Raw genomic sequence first — 15,457 nt, forward strand, 5'->3', positions numbered from 1 at the left:
AAAGCTTGCAAATACTTATTTTGTTATTTAGATTTACTTATTTCTGAAATAAATAAAGCATAAATTTAAGACTATTATAAGTAGGCTATACTGCCCATAAAGCATACCCCGGGATACCTTTATTTTCATAGAAAGCTTTGAATTTAACTGTTTTTGTTGCATTTTTTCCATATTTAGCAATAAATTGATCATGAATATAGGTGTATCCTAAGTAGCAGACTTAAACACGAACCCCGGGATGCCTGGTTCATCCAAGAATCGCATACTGTATAATAATGCCGGAAATTCTACCTATTTGACTGTCAATTTTTTAGCTTGATGCATGTTAAATTTTAACACAAAACTGCTGTGGGACAGCTGCATATTCTTTGAATGTTCCTATGGGCAGCTTTTAAAATCAGTATGTGAATTTTGCATCATGCATAGCCTTCCATACCATTGCATTGGGACAATTTGTAGGCCATATATCCGTGATAATACCAGTGTTATTTGGGAAATAGATTTTAGTTTTGCATGCTTTGTTTGGCAAATAAAACACGGTTTTGAGTTCAGATGCGTAGTTATCTAATCACGAAGGCAGATGGCCCGAGTGATTAATTACGATGCATCTGAATGAAAAAACGTGTTTTACTTGCCAACAAAGCATGCAAAACTAAAATCTGTTTCATTCTAAGACGTTTGAATAACACTGGTCAGTAAGGGATACTAATCTGGAATAAAATGCGGTTTTAAGTATGAGGGAGTAAACAGGTATGGCCAAAAGTAGGTCATTTTGCGAAACGTGTTCTAATCGACAAGACAATACACAGTAAAATCCTTCTTTGTTTATATAAAAGAAAATCTTAAAAGTGTTAGAATTGGTTATAATAGTAAATACTGATATTGATTAATAACTGATCGATGATTATCTATCAGTTGCAGATGACAGTCATTTATACTTATTACAAAATAATTATTGAAGTTTGATATCAGTATGAAATTAATATGATTTTAATTTGTTGAAATTGTTATAACAGAAACAGCTTACTGAAGCAATGGATGACACAACTGCAGGAGAAGGAGCACAGGAAGAAAGTAACCCATATGAATTTCCTGTGACTAATTTATACGAGCTTGAGGGTCGAGTCTTCGCTGAACATTGGTCTATACCGTACAAGAAAGAAGAATCTTTAGGAAAATGCCTGGTTGCTGCAGCAAACTTAGCAGAAGCAGGTTCTTGTCCTTTTCATTTAGCTGCTCTCATACTTTGAAAACATGGATTGGTGCTGTGTTACACTTATACTTAAAAAAAAGATGATCACTGAATTTAACATTTAAACTGATGGCCACTTTGGAAAACTACACCTTAAAATATTAATTATTAAAAGCAAAATATTTGATTGTAAATAAGTCTGTCTGAAAGCACTTAACTTTAATTGATCAGTATAACTAGATTTAAACCTGTTTCCATAATGTCTTATACCACTACATCACTATTTGCATAGCCGTTATGGAGTATCTATACATGTATGTGTGGTTACAGGTTTGATGGACAATGATGAGAATTGTTCTAGATTTGTAAATAGAGTGATGACAGATTCCTTCCAGAAGGTAGGTTTCATTTAGGATTTCAACATTTATCAGAATGCCTCTTCTGAAGACTGGATTTTGGATATATATTACAATTTTAACCAAATGCTGTAAATTTGAGAGATTCTGCAAAAGCCTGTCACATGGTAAATAGTGAAGGTATGTACAGTTTAAATAATGGCTTAGATATTAGATGACATAAAAACAGAAAGAAAAGCAGTTCAGTTCTGTCTGAAAAATGTTTTGAGAATTGAGGAGAGAGTGATTTTACTGTAATCATTTCTAAAGAGGATATATTGTATTTTTTCTGTTGTGTAACAGTTGATGAATTCTAATGCGGTACATCGTTGGAACACAGAGATACAGGAGGGTATCTACAATATGTTGCAGTTATTGATAGACCTTGTAGCGGCCAGACTTCAGCATCAACCTGTTCATTTACATCTCATGGATCTTCTAGCAATGGTAGTACATTCAGACCTGTGTTATAATAGCTTTGATTAAACTTTTACTTTTCTTTCACTCTTAAACCACTTTTTCAAATGATAAATTCCATGTGTTATGTATATGGATATCTTTGAAGAAGTGTTACTTGTAGTTAAATGCAGTTTTAGTTGCCTACTTTAGTTGCATCTGCAATCTGTTTGGACTGCAGATGTAAAACTGTGTTGGTCCAAACTGACAAAGGAGCAGGCAAATATATAACTGACATCAGCTGCTTTTTAGCTCACCTATACGAAGTATATGGAGAGCTGTGACTGTCCTACTCACCCGGTGTCGGCGTCCTTCCGCTTCCCCACCTTGGTTAAAGTTTTTTACACTTTCTCTTTTTATGCCCCCGAAGGGAGGCATATTAGTTTTCAACCATCCGTTCGTTAGTTCGTTCGGCACGTTAACTTTTTGCATGAAGGCACTTTACTCGCGAACCACTGCACCCAGGACCTTCAAACTTCACATGCTGATAGTACTTATTGAGTACACGACCCCTACTGACTTGGGGTCACCAGGTCAACGGTCAAGGTCACAGGGGCCAATGTTAACTTTTTGCATGAAGGCACTTTACTGGCGAACCACTGCACCCAGGACCTTAAGACTTCACATGCTGATAGTACTTATTGAGTACACAACCCCTACTGACTTTGGGGTCACCAGGTCAAAGGTCAAGGTCACAAGGGTCAATGTTAACTTTTTGCATGAAGGCACTTTACTCTCGAACCACTGCACCCAAGACCTTTAAACTTCACATGCTGATAGTACTTATTGAGTACACGACCCCTACTTACTTGGGGTCACAAGGTCAAGGTCACAGGGGCCAATGTTAACTTTTTGCATGAAGGCTTTTTACTGGCGATCCACTGCACCCAGGACCTTCAAACTTCACATGCTGATAGTACTTATTGAGTACACGACCCCTACTGACTTTGGGGTCACCAGATCAAAGGTCAAGGTCACAAGGGTCAATGTTAACTTTTTGCATGAAGGCACTTTACTCTCGAACCACTGCACCCAGGACCTTCAAACTTCACATGCTGATAGTACTTATTGAGTTCACGACCCCTACTGACTTTGGGGTCACCAGGTCAAAGGTCAAGGTCACAAGGGTCAATGTTAACTTTTTGCATGAAGGCACTTTACTCTCGAACCACTGCACCCAGGACCTTCAAACTTCACATGCTGATAGTACTTATTGAGTACACGACCCCTACTGACTTTGGGGTCAAAGGTCAAGGTCACAGGGACCAACGTTAACTTTTTGCATGAAGGCACTTTACTCGCGAGGTCAAGGCGCTGGGGGGCATTTGTCACCATTTCTGACAGCTCTTGTTTCTCCTTATCTCTGTAATTACTTGATGGATTTGTTTTAAACTTAAGATAGTTATTCCGCATCATCAATCACATCATATGGCACAAGGGCCTTAACTCTCACACCAATATTTCATGAATTATCCCCCCTTTTTACTTAGAATTTCAGCTTAAAGTTTTGATGCACTTACACTCTATCTCAGTTATTCCTAAATGGATTTGATTCAAACTGAAAGTAGTTGTTCCACATCATCTCCTACATCATATGACAAAAGGCCCATAACTCTGGTACCAATATTTAATGAATTATCTCCCCTATTACTTAAAATTTCAGCTTAAAGTTTTGATGCACTTTAGCTATATCTCCGTTATTACTAAATGGATTTGATTCAAACTTAAAATAGTTGTTCAACATCATCTCTCATATCATATGACACAAGGGCCATAACTCTGGCACCAATTTTTCATGAATTATGCCCCCTTTTACTTGGAATTTAAGGTCAATTTTGATGCATTTTCACTATATCTCAGTTATTACAAAATGGATTTGATTCAAACTTGAAGTATTTGTTCCACACCATCACCCACATCATATGACACAAGGTGCATAACTTTTGCACCGATATTTTATGAATTATGCCCCCTTTTTGCTTAGAATTATACTTATATAGTGTTTTGATACACTTTATCTTTACCTCTCTTATTACTTAATATTTTTGACACAGACTCAAGCTATTGTGCAATATCTTCATCCACCATTGGAGCCTTTAAACACTCCAGTGGCAGCTCCAGTTTCCTCAGATGTACCCACTTTCACTATCCAGCAACGAAATAGTCGAGCGTGCTGTCTCCTGTGACAGCTCTTGTTATTCATCAGTTGCAAGTCTCTATTCACCTCTTTTGACATGGGTCAGGATTTACGTAAAAATGAAAATTTTGAACATGGTTATGAAAAGCAAAATTTAAAAAATCTTTTGAAAAGTAAATACACATGATTTTTAAAAAGACAGCAAGAAAAATGCCTGTGGTTAATAAAAAAAATCTGTGAATTAAAATTTTTTGTTCTTTGAACAGGCCTTCAACCCAGAGACGGAGTTTCATTACAAGAACAAAAGTCGACGAGATCGCACTGCCTGGGAGGAGAAGTTTGAGGGTGGGGTACCATATTCTAAAGTTGAGAATAGCAATTTCAAAGACCCACATGGATGGCTGACCTTTCTTATAAACAGGGTATGCTTTATTTTCTGGTTTCCAATACTTAGTTCATGCAAACTTGTGATAATGGGTAGAAATGTATTTGCATATAAAGTTTCCAATTAAATAGATTTTTGCTAATTTGTACAAATACAGTGCTCAGCAATTTTGTAAATGATTGATCATTTTGTGTTTATCAGACCACAGCTTTGCAACAGTTTTCTTATTATATGTATATTTTTGTACAATTATTGCTGTAGCTTCATGCACGCTTATTTCATAAATTTGCATCCAAAAGATTTCAACTCACTATTACCACTTTTGAAATTAGATATAAAAAAAAGTTGTACCATGTTAGTGTTTTACTTTTTATTTTATGCCATGTTGTGTTTTATTTTCAGTTTGCAATGAAGGGAGGGTTTGATCATATTAAGAAGATTTTGGAGACGGAGGAACTTGATGCTCCTGTAAGTTTGTCCAACTTTATTTGTATTACGGTGCTTTTTAGCTCACCAGAGCCAAAGGCTCAGGGTGAGCTATTAGGATGGGTCACTGTCCGTCGTCCGTTGTCTGTAAACTTTTACTTCAAACGACATCTCCTCATAAACTGCTAGGCAAATTTCATCCAAACTTCACAGGAAGGTTCCTTGGGTGAAGCTCTACAAAAATTCAAAGAATTGAATTCCATGCAGAACTCTGGTTGCCATGGCAACCGAAAGGAAAAACTTTAAAAATCTTTTTTTCGAAAACCAGAAGCCCTAGAGCTTAGATATTTGGTATGAAGCATTGCCTGGTGGACCTCTACCAATTTTGTTCAAATCATGACCCCGGAGTCAAAATTGACCCCGCCCGAGGGGTCACTTGATTTTACATAGAGAAGTCTTAAAAAATCTTCTTCTCAAAACCAGAAGGCCTAGAGCTTAGATATTTGACAAGTAGCATTGCGTAGTGGACCTCTACAAAATTTATTCAAATCATGACCCCCGGGGTCAAAGTTGACTCCGCCCCAGGGGTCACTTGATTTTACATAGGAAAATCTTCAAAAATTTTCTAAAAATAAACCAAAAGGCCTAGATCTTAGATATTTGACGTGTAGCATTGCCTAGTAGATTTCTACAAAATTTATTCAAATCATGACCCCGCTCCATGGGGTTACTTGATTGTACATAGAAAAATCTTCAGAATTTTCTAAAAATAAACCAGAAGGCCTAGAGCTAAGATATTTGACATGTAGCATTGCCTAGTGGACCTCTACAAAATTTGTTCAAATCATGACCCCCGGGGTCAAAATTGACCCCGTCCCAGGGGTCACTTGATTTTACATGGAAAAATCTTCAAATTTTTTCTAAAAATAAACCAGAAGGCCTAGATCTTAGATATTTGACATGTAGCATTGCCTAGTAGACTTCTACAAAATTTGTTCAAATCATGACCCTCCGGGCCAAATTGACCCCGCCCCATGGGGTTACTTGATTGTACATAGAAAAATCTTCAAAATTTTCTAAAAATAAACCAGAAGGCCTAGAGCTTAGATATTTGACATGTAGCATTGCCTAGTGGACCTCTACAATAGTTGTTCAAATCTTGACCCCCCCAGGGTCAAATTGACCTAGCCCCAGGGGTTACTTGATTGTACATAGGAAAATCTTTATAAATTTTCTAAAAATAAACCAGAAGGTCTAGATCTTAGATATTTGATACTTAATGATTGCACACATTTATGTAGAAAGTATTTTTTAATTTGCCTCAGAAGCTTGATACACCATTTTACATGTACTTTAACTCTTGTGTGGCAGTTGAGTAGATTATTATCGATCATTTTATTATGTTACAGTCTATAGCAGCATTACTCAGATCTCTAGGTGTGTGTGCAGAGTTCCTGGATAAGGAGATAATGAAATCACTACTGACAAATGGAATGGAATTGTCGATCAAATATGTGCAAAATCTTGCTGAAAAAGACTTCAAAGAGAAGGTTAGAAACTGGCTAAATGTGTTGCAAGCTGACATTTTGAGCCTGTCTAGTTGGTTTTTTACTTGCTAAAAGCTTATGATTTTGTTCAGAGAATATTGATTCTTTATATGTTTTACATAATTCATTGTTTCTGATAGACTAGTTTTAAAATGTTGACAGAGTTAATGGTTTTAAATTCTGGATCAATTTCTGTATAAACAACGTTTTCCCATAAAAGACAAATAATGTCAACAAAATGTTTTTACATAAACATGAGATTTTTTGTTTCTAGTTAGTTTCTATAGTGACTTAATCATGATGATTTGCTAGGGGTGTAATCAACAGTTTTTACTTTGTAAATTAAGCTTTTGTAGCTACGTTACCCTTTAAAGTACTAACAGAGATAGAACCAGTCAAAATTAGACATTCTTTTATGATTACAATATCAAAGAAAATGTATTATTGTTATTATAGAAAGTGGGCAGTGTATCTGATCTGCTGGCATCTATGAAGTTGTTGTGTATGAATATATGGCCAAATGATGTAGAGGCCTTGGATGAATTACGACTAGATATTGCATTACGTATGCTGAAGTCTCCACACTTCAATGCTAAAATGAATTCCCTGAAAGAGGTAAAGGTTTTACATTATAATAAAAATTCTCTTGACAATATAACTTTTATGCTACAGTTCTCAGAAGTTTGGCTTTTGTCATTTTCTTGCTAGGACCTGGTTGATACTGGTATAAAATGCAGAAACAATGTCTGGTTAACTGACTAAATAACTGTAATACTGTTAAAAAATGCCCCATTGAAATAAGTTTGTAGTTTTTCAGTTAGGTTTGTTTGAGGAAAGTCTGTATTATCTGCAAAAGTTCTGGAATAAAAAGTTTAGCAATGAAACAAATGATTTAATGCTTTACATATCTTATAGGTGACAAAGCTGATTGAAGATTCCACAAGTACAAAGAATCCTCGTCAGAAAACTGCCATTCCAGCCAATAAGATACAGGACTGGTTAGTGGAAAATAAAGTACTGTCCATAGCATTGGAAGGTGAGAACTCATTTCTGACCAAGCTTTTTTAAATATTTTATTTCAACTTGTAATGAAGATTGTCACAGTTTATGTTAATTACTCTCACTGATTGTGACATGGCTTGAAGATCTTGAAAGCAGTTAAAGATCTTGAAACCAGGCTCTATTTGTCAGAGCAGCCCCACAAAGGCCTGTTTGTTATGCCCCCCTTCGAAGAAGGAGGGGTATATTGTTTTGCAGATGTCTGTCGGTCGGTAGGTTGGTCGGTCGGTCGGAATGTAGACCAATCCGTTTCCAGATGATAACTCAAGAACGCTTGGGCCTAGGATCATGAAAGTTGATAGATAGGTTGGTAATGACTAGCAGATGACCGCTATTGATTTTGAGGTAAGTATGGTAAAGGTCAAGGTCACAGTGACCCTGAACTGTAAAACAGTTTCCGGATGATAACTCAAGAACGCTTAGGTCTAGGGTTATGAAAGTTGATAGGGAGGTTGGTCATGACCAGCAGATGACCCCTATTGATTTTGAGGTCAGTATGTCAAAGGTCAAGGTCACAGTGACCAGGAACAGTAAAATGGTTTCCAGGCAATAACTCAAGAACGCTTGGATCTAGTGTCAAGAAAATTGATAGTTAGGTTGGCCATGACCAGCAGATGACCCCTATTGATTTTGAGGTCATTAGGTCAAAGGTCAAGGTCACATTGGCCAGGAACAGTTAAACGGTTTCTGATCTTCTTGTCCAAAACCATAGGGCCTGGGGCTTTGATATTTGGTATGTAGCAAAATCTAGTGGTCCTCTACTAAGATTGTTCGAATTATTTCCCTGGGGTCAAATACGGCCCCACCCTGGGGGTCACATGGTTTATATAGACTTATATAGGAAAAAACTTTGAAAAACCTCTTGTCCAAAACCACAGAGCCTAGGGCTTTGATATTTTGTATATGACATCATCTAGTGGTCCTCTAATAAGATTTTTCAAATTATTCCCCAAGGGTCAAATATGGCTCCGCCCTGGGGGGTCACATGGTTTACATAGACTTATATAGGGAAAAAATTTGAAAATCTTCTTGTCCAAACCACAAAGACTATGGCTTTGATATTTTGTAATGTAGCATCATTTAGTGGTTCTCTACCAAGTTTGTTCAAATTATCCCTCTAGGGTCAAATATGGCCCAGCCCCAGGGGTCATATGGTTCATATAGACTTATATAGGGAAAAACTTAGAATCTTCATGTCCATAACTTATATCATTCGAATTTTGACCACATGTATTGTTTTTAATGGCAAGATGAACCTTGACATGAGTTGACCTTGATCTTGACCTAGTGACCTACTTTCACATTTCTGTAGCTACAGCCTTCAAATTTGGACCACATGCATAGGTTTGTGTACCGAAAAAAAAGTTTGACCTTGTTATTGACCTAGTGACCTACTTCCACATTTTTGAAGGTACAGGCTTCAAATTTGGACCACATGCATAGTTTTTTGTCCAGAAATAAAATTTGACTTTGATTTTGACCTAGTGACCTACTTTCACATTTCTCAAGCTACAGCCTTCAAATTTGAACCACAAGCATAGTTTTGTATACTGAAATGAACTTTGATCTTGAGATTGACCTAGTGACCTACTTTCACATTTCTGAAGGTACAGGCTTCAAATTTGGACCACTTGCATAGTTTTGTGTTCCGAAATAAAATTTGACCTTGATTTTGACCTAGTGACCTACTTTCACATTTCTCAAGCTACAGCCTTCAAATTTGGACCACATGCATAGTTTTTTGTACCGAAATGAACTTTGATCTTGAGATTGACCTAGTGACCTTCTTTCACATTTCTCAAGCTACAGGCTTCAAATTTGGACCGCATGCATAGTTCTGTCTACCGAAATGAACTTTGACCTTGAAATTGATCTAGTGACCTGCTTTCACATTTCTCAAGCCACAGATTTCAAATTTGGACCACATACACATTGTTTTGTACCAAAACGAAATTTGACCTTGATTTTGACCTTGAGCTAGTCTTGAAATTTGGAACATTAAAAAATGGCTCAGTGGATGGTGCCAAGATCACTCTGTAATCTCTTGTTAGGTTAATAGGTTAAAGGTCAAGGTCAGATTAAACCAGAATGGTAGAACTTTTGTTTACAGTGAGCTTATAATTTCTGTTCCTTGTGCAATTACTGAATGCATCAAGGGGGGTTCGACGAGCTCTTGTTCACATTTATTTCTCTTTCCTACATTTCAAACAGTAAATAATATTTATAAAAACTGACCCCCTAGAACTGACCCTCAAATATCCAAACAAGAAGGGATCATGATGGCTTCCTGTCAAAATGTTCAAAGGAGAAGTCGGGAAATGTGATAACAGGGATAATACTTTTACAATATAAAGAAACAATGTAATTTTATGTGTTTCAGGGAACATAGATCAAGCTCAATACTGTGATAAGATTAAAGGTATTGTAGATTTTCTGGGAACAGATCTCTCTTCAGATGAACTCACAATGATCTGGAAAATGCAGGTAAGTTCTGTTTTCCAGTTTTGTTGGATTTTATATCATACTTAAATTAATTTAATTACGGCAAACAGAAGGTGAAGACTCTGAGTGCATCTCAACACTTTTACTTCAGTATGTATTGGCACATGGAAGACTTAGAACCACCCTTGATAGCTCCAAACATAAAAACTTCAACCTGAGTGGGGCTCAAACTCATAGCAAACTAAGGCAAGAGGTTCAAACTTAATACCTGCTTAGGAGAAAAAGTTTAATTGTTGATATTTGAAAATGATTAAGGTCATGTTTAGATCAGATTTAGCTGAACTTTTGGAAGAAAAGGAGTGTCACTATCAATGCCACAGATGAAACTTTTGGCCAAATTGCAGGTTTTCTGATGTGTTTTTGCTTGCATGTCATGTTTTGTTTAAAAACACATAAGATTTAGATGACTTAATGGAAGTCTTGATGTACATGTTTATTCTAATATCTGAGATGTAACACATCACCTTTCTAAATGTCAGGGTATGATATTGTGTCAACTTTTGTTTTATTTTCCAGTTATCTCAGACAAACAATGTGATAGACAACATCCATTCTATCATTGCTGCTGCTGCTGTGAAGTTTGATCCAAACCAACTAGAACATCTCCTTCTCCTTATACAGAAAGTAAGTCTTACTGGATCAGAGCTTGATAATGAGCTGAAAGTTTGTTTTAGTCATGAAAAGACGTTTGATTGCTGATACTTTTTGTGTAGTACATCTTTACTGCAAACATTTTGCAAAACTCACTCTTTGAGTAATTCTTTTAATACAAGAATAAATATTGTTTAATATTACAAGATCTGTGTTGTGAACCAATTACACATTCTAAAAGATTTTGTTATTCCTTAGCTACGAAGATTTTGCATTATTACTGGTTTTGCATTAAAATCCATTTATTGAACACAAAGCAGCCTTGTTGATATTCTGTGTATGTATAATGTAAAAAAATTTAATCTACTTTCGGTATTGAAGTCCTTAATAGTGCACAATAATCATCTTTTAGAAAGCAAAACAGGTTGAACTTCTTTGTACATGAAGATATTCAATGCAATATTTGTAAAGAATATAAAGATTATGCGCTTAGGAATTCTGTGTACTGGTAAATATTTCTTAACACCAGACATTGTGCTGTTAGCTTTTCGGTTTAAGTTCCAAAACAATGTTGCTTATTAAGCATTTCTTTACAAGGAGGTTGCATAAACATTTCTGCATAAACACAATGATATTTAGCATTTAACTGTTCCGTGTAAACACTGTGTTGAAATTGTTTTTACAGAAATGGCAAGAAGAGAATGACAAATCACGAGAGAAACTTCTCAGTCTCATTGGCAAAATAGGCAGAGATGCAAAAATACCCAAAACTACAAATCAGGTACAATAACTCTTACATTATGTGTCTGTTAGCCCTTAGCTTGCTAAATTTCTAAAATGGACTGTTCCATCATTCAGTTTGGGCAATACCATTTATTATTCGAAGGGGTGTTTACTGAAAATTTACTAACTGAATAGCGAACAGTGCAGACCATGATCAGCCTGCACGGATGTGCAGGCTGATTTTGGTCTGCATTGGTCGCAAAGGCAAAACCAATCGCCGCCAGCAAGCTAAGGGTTAATTCTGTTGTTTGAAAATCTGCATTATGTTAAGATTTCATGAAGCTCTGTGGAAAGTTCCAAATTTATGCTGAATCATTAGAGCTTGTTTTCAAGAGTAAAGTTTACAGTGTATGAATTTAAGCTCTCGTACCCACAAAATGCAGGTGTAAATTTCAATTTAACATTTAAGATTTTATGATCTTGCTGAATGATCCACATTTTTATTTGGTGATCTTTATTACTGTTCTTTCTTTGACAAGTCATGGTCAGTCCAGTGCATTTTGTCATTTTTTGGATGTTAACTTCCAATACATTCCTATTTGACAGTTTGCAAGTACCTGTAGCAGTATTGATGTTACCACATGAAATGGTTTTCTTGGTAATCTATTCTTAGAAACTATATATGATAGTGCAAATAAAAGTTCACATGGATTTTTGAATTCCCTTCACTTGGCGAGTGATACTTTGTATACCAGGTTTTGAAAAAGAAAGTTGTGCTTTTCATTTAGTGTGAAAAAATGTCTAAATACAAACCCTGATAGAAAACTATACTGGTCTGTATCTTGTGTCTTCAGTGCTACTTATTCTATAAAACTGACTGTATATTCTATTATTCAGTTAAGAAATAATTCTTTTAAACTCCTTTTCATTTACTGGTAGCTGACTACCATGAAAGAGCTTGTTGAATAATATAAAGTTGAACGAAATTGCTACTACAATAATGAAATTATACAGTACAGTCTCTGTTTAAGACCACATTATCAACAGCACCTTTTTTGTCTTACCCAAGTGATGTCTTTACTACAGGTCTATGTGTAATGAATATTGGTTTGATGTGTTGTTCTCCAATTACATGGTGTTTTAAGTAGTGAATATTGGTTTATCTGACAGGTTTTACAGCTACTATGGGACTTGTCCCATCTACCTGCATTGTCTACACATCTGATAGAGCTGGCTCTAGAGGAACATTTAGCAATACTTAATGACTCATACATTGTCAAAGATCAGGTGAAGAGAAACTATGTCTCCAAATGTGTGGAAGATATTAAAAAGGTACGTTTCTAAAATTCACGCTTTGTAATGTCTTATATAACAAGTTGCTCAGTCCTTTAAAAGTCTGTGAATTTGATGCTACCGCTTGAAAATTTATTGAAAATGACTAAACCATAAAACAGTTTTGAGCATGAAAAAGTATTTTAATTCATTTATTATTTTTCTATTATAAGTAGCAGTCTGTGACCACATTTTGTTGCAGCTTACCCAGTCTGTTCTTTCTACTATAACATTATTTTTGGAAGTAGTTGATAGAGATTTCAGAATGTTGTTTTAAGAAAACATTTCCTTCGAAAAGTAAAAAGTACTTGAATACTCCTTGAAAAGTACTTGAGTTTTGTCTAAGATGACCTGTATAAACAATGTATAATTTGAATTATTCAGTTGCAGTGGACCTAATTTAGCATTGAAGTAAATGCATATAGTTAGTCAAGTAAAAGACTTCAAAGGAGAATAATTCAGTGTATATTTAACCATTATTTGTGTTTATACAGAGAATCTCTTAGATCAAGTTAATAGTTTTTACATAAAATTGCAGGGTGTTTGTGTTCTACCAACATTGAAACAACTTCATCAGCTGAGCAAAAACATTCTCAAACACAGCTTTAAACAAGACAAGGTAGGTTAAATATGGCTTTAAACAAGACAAGGTAGGTTAAACATGGCTTTAAACAAGACTAAGTAGGTTAAACATAGCTTTAAACAAGACCAGGTAGGTTAAACATGGCTTTAAACAAGACTAGGTAGGTTAAACATGGCTTTAAACAAGACTAGGTAGGTTAAACATGGCTTTAAACAAGACCAGGTAGGTTAGACATGGCTTTAAACAAAACCTGGTAGGTTAAACATGGCTTTAAACAAGACAAGGTAGGTTAGATACGACTTTAAACAAGACAAGGTAGGTTAAACATGACTTTAAACAAGACAATGTAGGTTAAATATGGCTTTAAACAAGACAAGGTAGGTTAGATATAGCTTTAAACAAGACGAGGTAGGTTAAATATGGCTTTAAACAAGACAAGGTTGGTTAGGTATGGCTTTAAACAAGACAAGGTAGGTTAGATATGGCTTTAAACAAGACAAGGTAGGTTAGATATGGCTTTAAACAAGACAAGGTAGGTTAAACATGACTTTAAACAAGACAATGTAGGTTAAATATGGCTTTAAACAAGACAAGGTAGGTTAGATATCGCTTTAAACAAGACAAGGTAGGTTAGGTATCGCTTCAAACAAGACAAGGTAGGTTAGATATGGCTTTAAACAAGACAGGGTTGGTTAGGTACGGCTTTAAACAAGACAAGGTAGGTTAGATATGGCTTTAAACAAGACAAGGTAGGTTAGATATGGCTTTAAACAAGACAAGGTAGGTTAAACATGACTTTAAACAAGACAAGGTAGGTTAGATATGGCTTTAAACAAGACTAGGTAGGTTAGATATGGCTTTAAACAAGACTAGGTAGGTTAGATATGGCTTTAAACAAGACAAGGTAGGTTAGATATGGCTTTAAACAAGACAATGTAAGTTAAATATGGCTTTAAGCAAGACAAGGTAGGTTAAACATGGCTTTAAACAAGACAAGGTAGGTTAAACAAGACAAGGTAGGTTAGATATGGCTTTAAACAAGACACGGTAGGTTAAATATGGCTTTGAACAAGACAAGTAGGTTAAATATGGCTTTAAACAAGACAAGGTAGGTTAGATATGGCTTTAAACGAGACTAGGTAGGATAAACACAACTTTAGATAAGACAAGATAGGTAAAAGATGATAGACAAAATTAGACTAAATACATTTTTGAGTAGATCAGTATGTGCAGGATTTATACATATTTAAATGTCACAACATAAAACATTTCTGTTTCAATTTAATTTATTAGTTATATTATCAGAAAGCATTTGTAAAAGCTATTTTTGAAGTTTCAAGGGGCTCACCCTCAGTTTTGTATTAATAATTTCAAAATTAAAAGATACTTCTCTTTCTTATCAGAGGACATTGCAGTACTTATTTGTAGAAACAATTACGATGTTAGAAAAATGCATAGAAAAGCTTTCAAAAGTGTTAGTAATGCAATAGACAGAAAATATGTCTTGATTCTGTTGAAATGGTAATAGTTATATGATAATGAAAGTTTCTTGTCTAATAGGACGGGCTATATGCTGATGTTGAAATAACTAGCTGGATCACTAGGTTTCTATTCTGTTGTAAAAATGTATGTACTAGTTCTATGCATCTGAAATATATTGTGATTAAACTTTAGTTTTTATTTTTCTGTCAGGGTATATTGCATGAACTAAACAAGAACTTTGACATCATTAAACTTGTGACACAGAGCCTTGTAAAGTGTCATAAACAAGCAGTGAACAGTGTAGGAGAAGGTCAGCTAGATCAGAACACACTGGTGGACAGTAGATACCCGCACTCAGACGTATGCATATCTCACAACTAGTTTAGTTTATATATATCTATTTTAACTTGAGTACAAAGAAAGCTTGAAATTTTAATCAACTTAAAATTCTCCTAGGGAAGGTCAGTGTGAGAGTTGTGAGTTAAAGTTGATTGTGACCATGGCACTGGTAGGGTTTAAACATGCAACCTTTTAATTAACTTTCCTCAATTGCATCAAATTATTTTTTAACCAGACTTTGCATATACAATGTGGTCTCTTTATTGAGCCAGTTTAGGTTAGTGTTTTAAGTTGTGACTTCTATTTGA

The 15,457-nt window shown here is 35.4% G+C and overlaps 1 protein-coding gene across 1 annotated transcript in view; it reads left to right on the forward strand.

Moving 5' to 3' along the window:
- Positions 1-15,457, forward strand: part of LOC123525239 (ubiquitin carboxyl-terminal hydrolase 24-like) — a 90,365-nt gene that overhangs the window by 1,305 nt on the left and 73,603 nt on the right. The window contains exons 2-15 of the mRNA XM_053538030.1: positions 1,017-1,212; positions 1,523-1,590; positions 1,891-2,034; positions 4,447-4,602; positions 4,968-5,033; positions 6,401-6,541; positions 6,995-7,153; positions 7,454-7,574; positions 9,978-10,081; positions 10,616-10,723; positions 11,376-11,471; positions 12,584-12,745; positions 13,284-13,364; positions 15,021-15,170. Of these exons, the coding sequence (XP_053394005.1) occupies positions 1,017-1,212; positions 1,523-1,590; positions 1,891-2,034; positions 4,447-4,602; positions 4,968-5,033; positions 6,401-6,541; positions 6,995-7,153; positions 7,454-7,574; positions 9,978-10,081; positions 10,616-10,723; positions 11,376-11,471; positions 12,584-12,745; positions 13,284-13,364; positions 15,021-15,170 (1,752 nt within the window). The remainder of the gene's footprint in view (positions 1-1,016; positions 1,213-1,522; positions 1,591-1,890; positions 2,035-4,446; positions 4,603-4,967; positions 5,034-6,400; positions 6,542-6,994; positions 7,154-7,453; positions 7,575-9,977; positions 10,082-10,615; positions 10,724-11,375; positions 11,472-12,583; positions 12,746-13,283; positions 13,365-15,020; positions 15,171-15,457) is intronic.

The sequence above is a fragment of the Mercenaria mercenaria genome, chromosome 3, assembly GCF_021730395.1.
Source record: "Mercenaria mercenaria strain notata chromosome 3, MADL_Memer_1, whole genome shotgun sequence".
Lineage (NCBI taxonomy): Eukaryota > Metazoa > Mollusca > Bivalvia > Venerida > Veneridae > Mercenaria > Mercenaria mercenaria.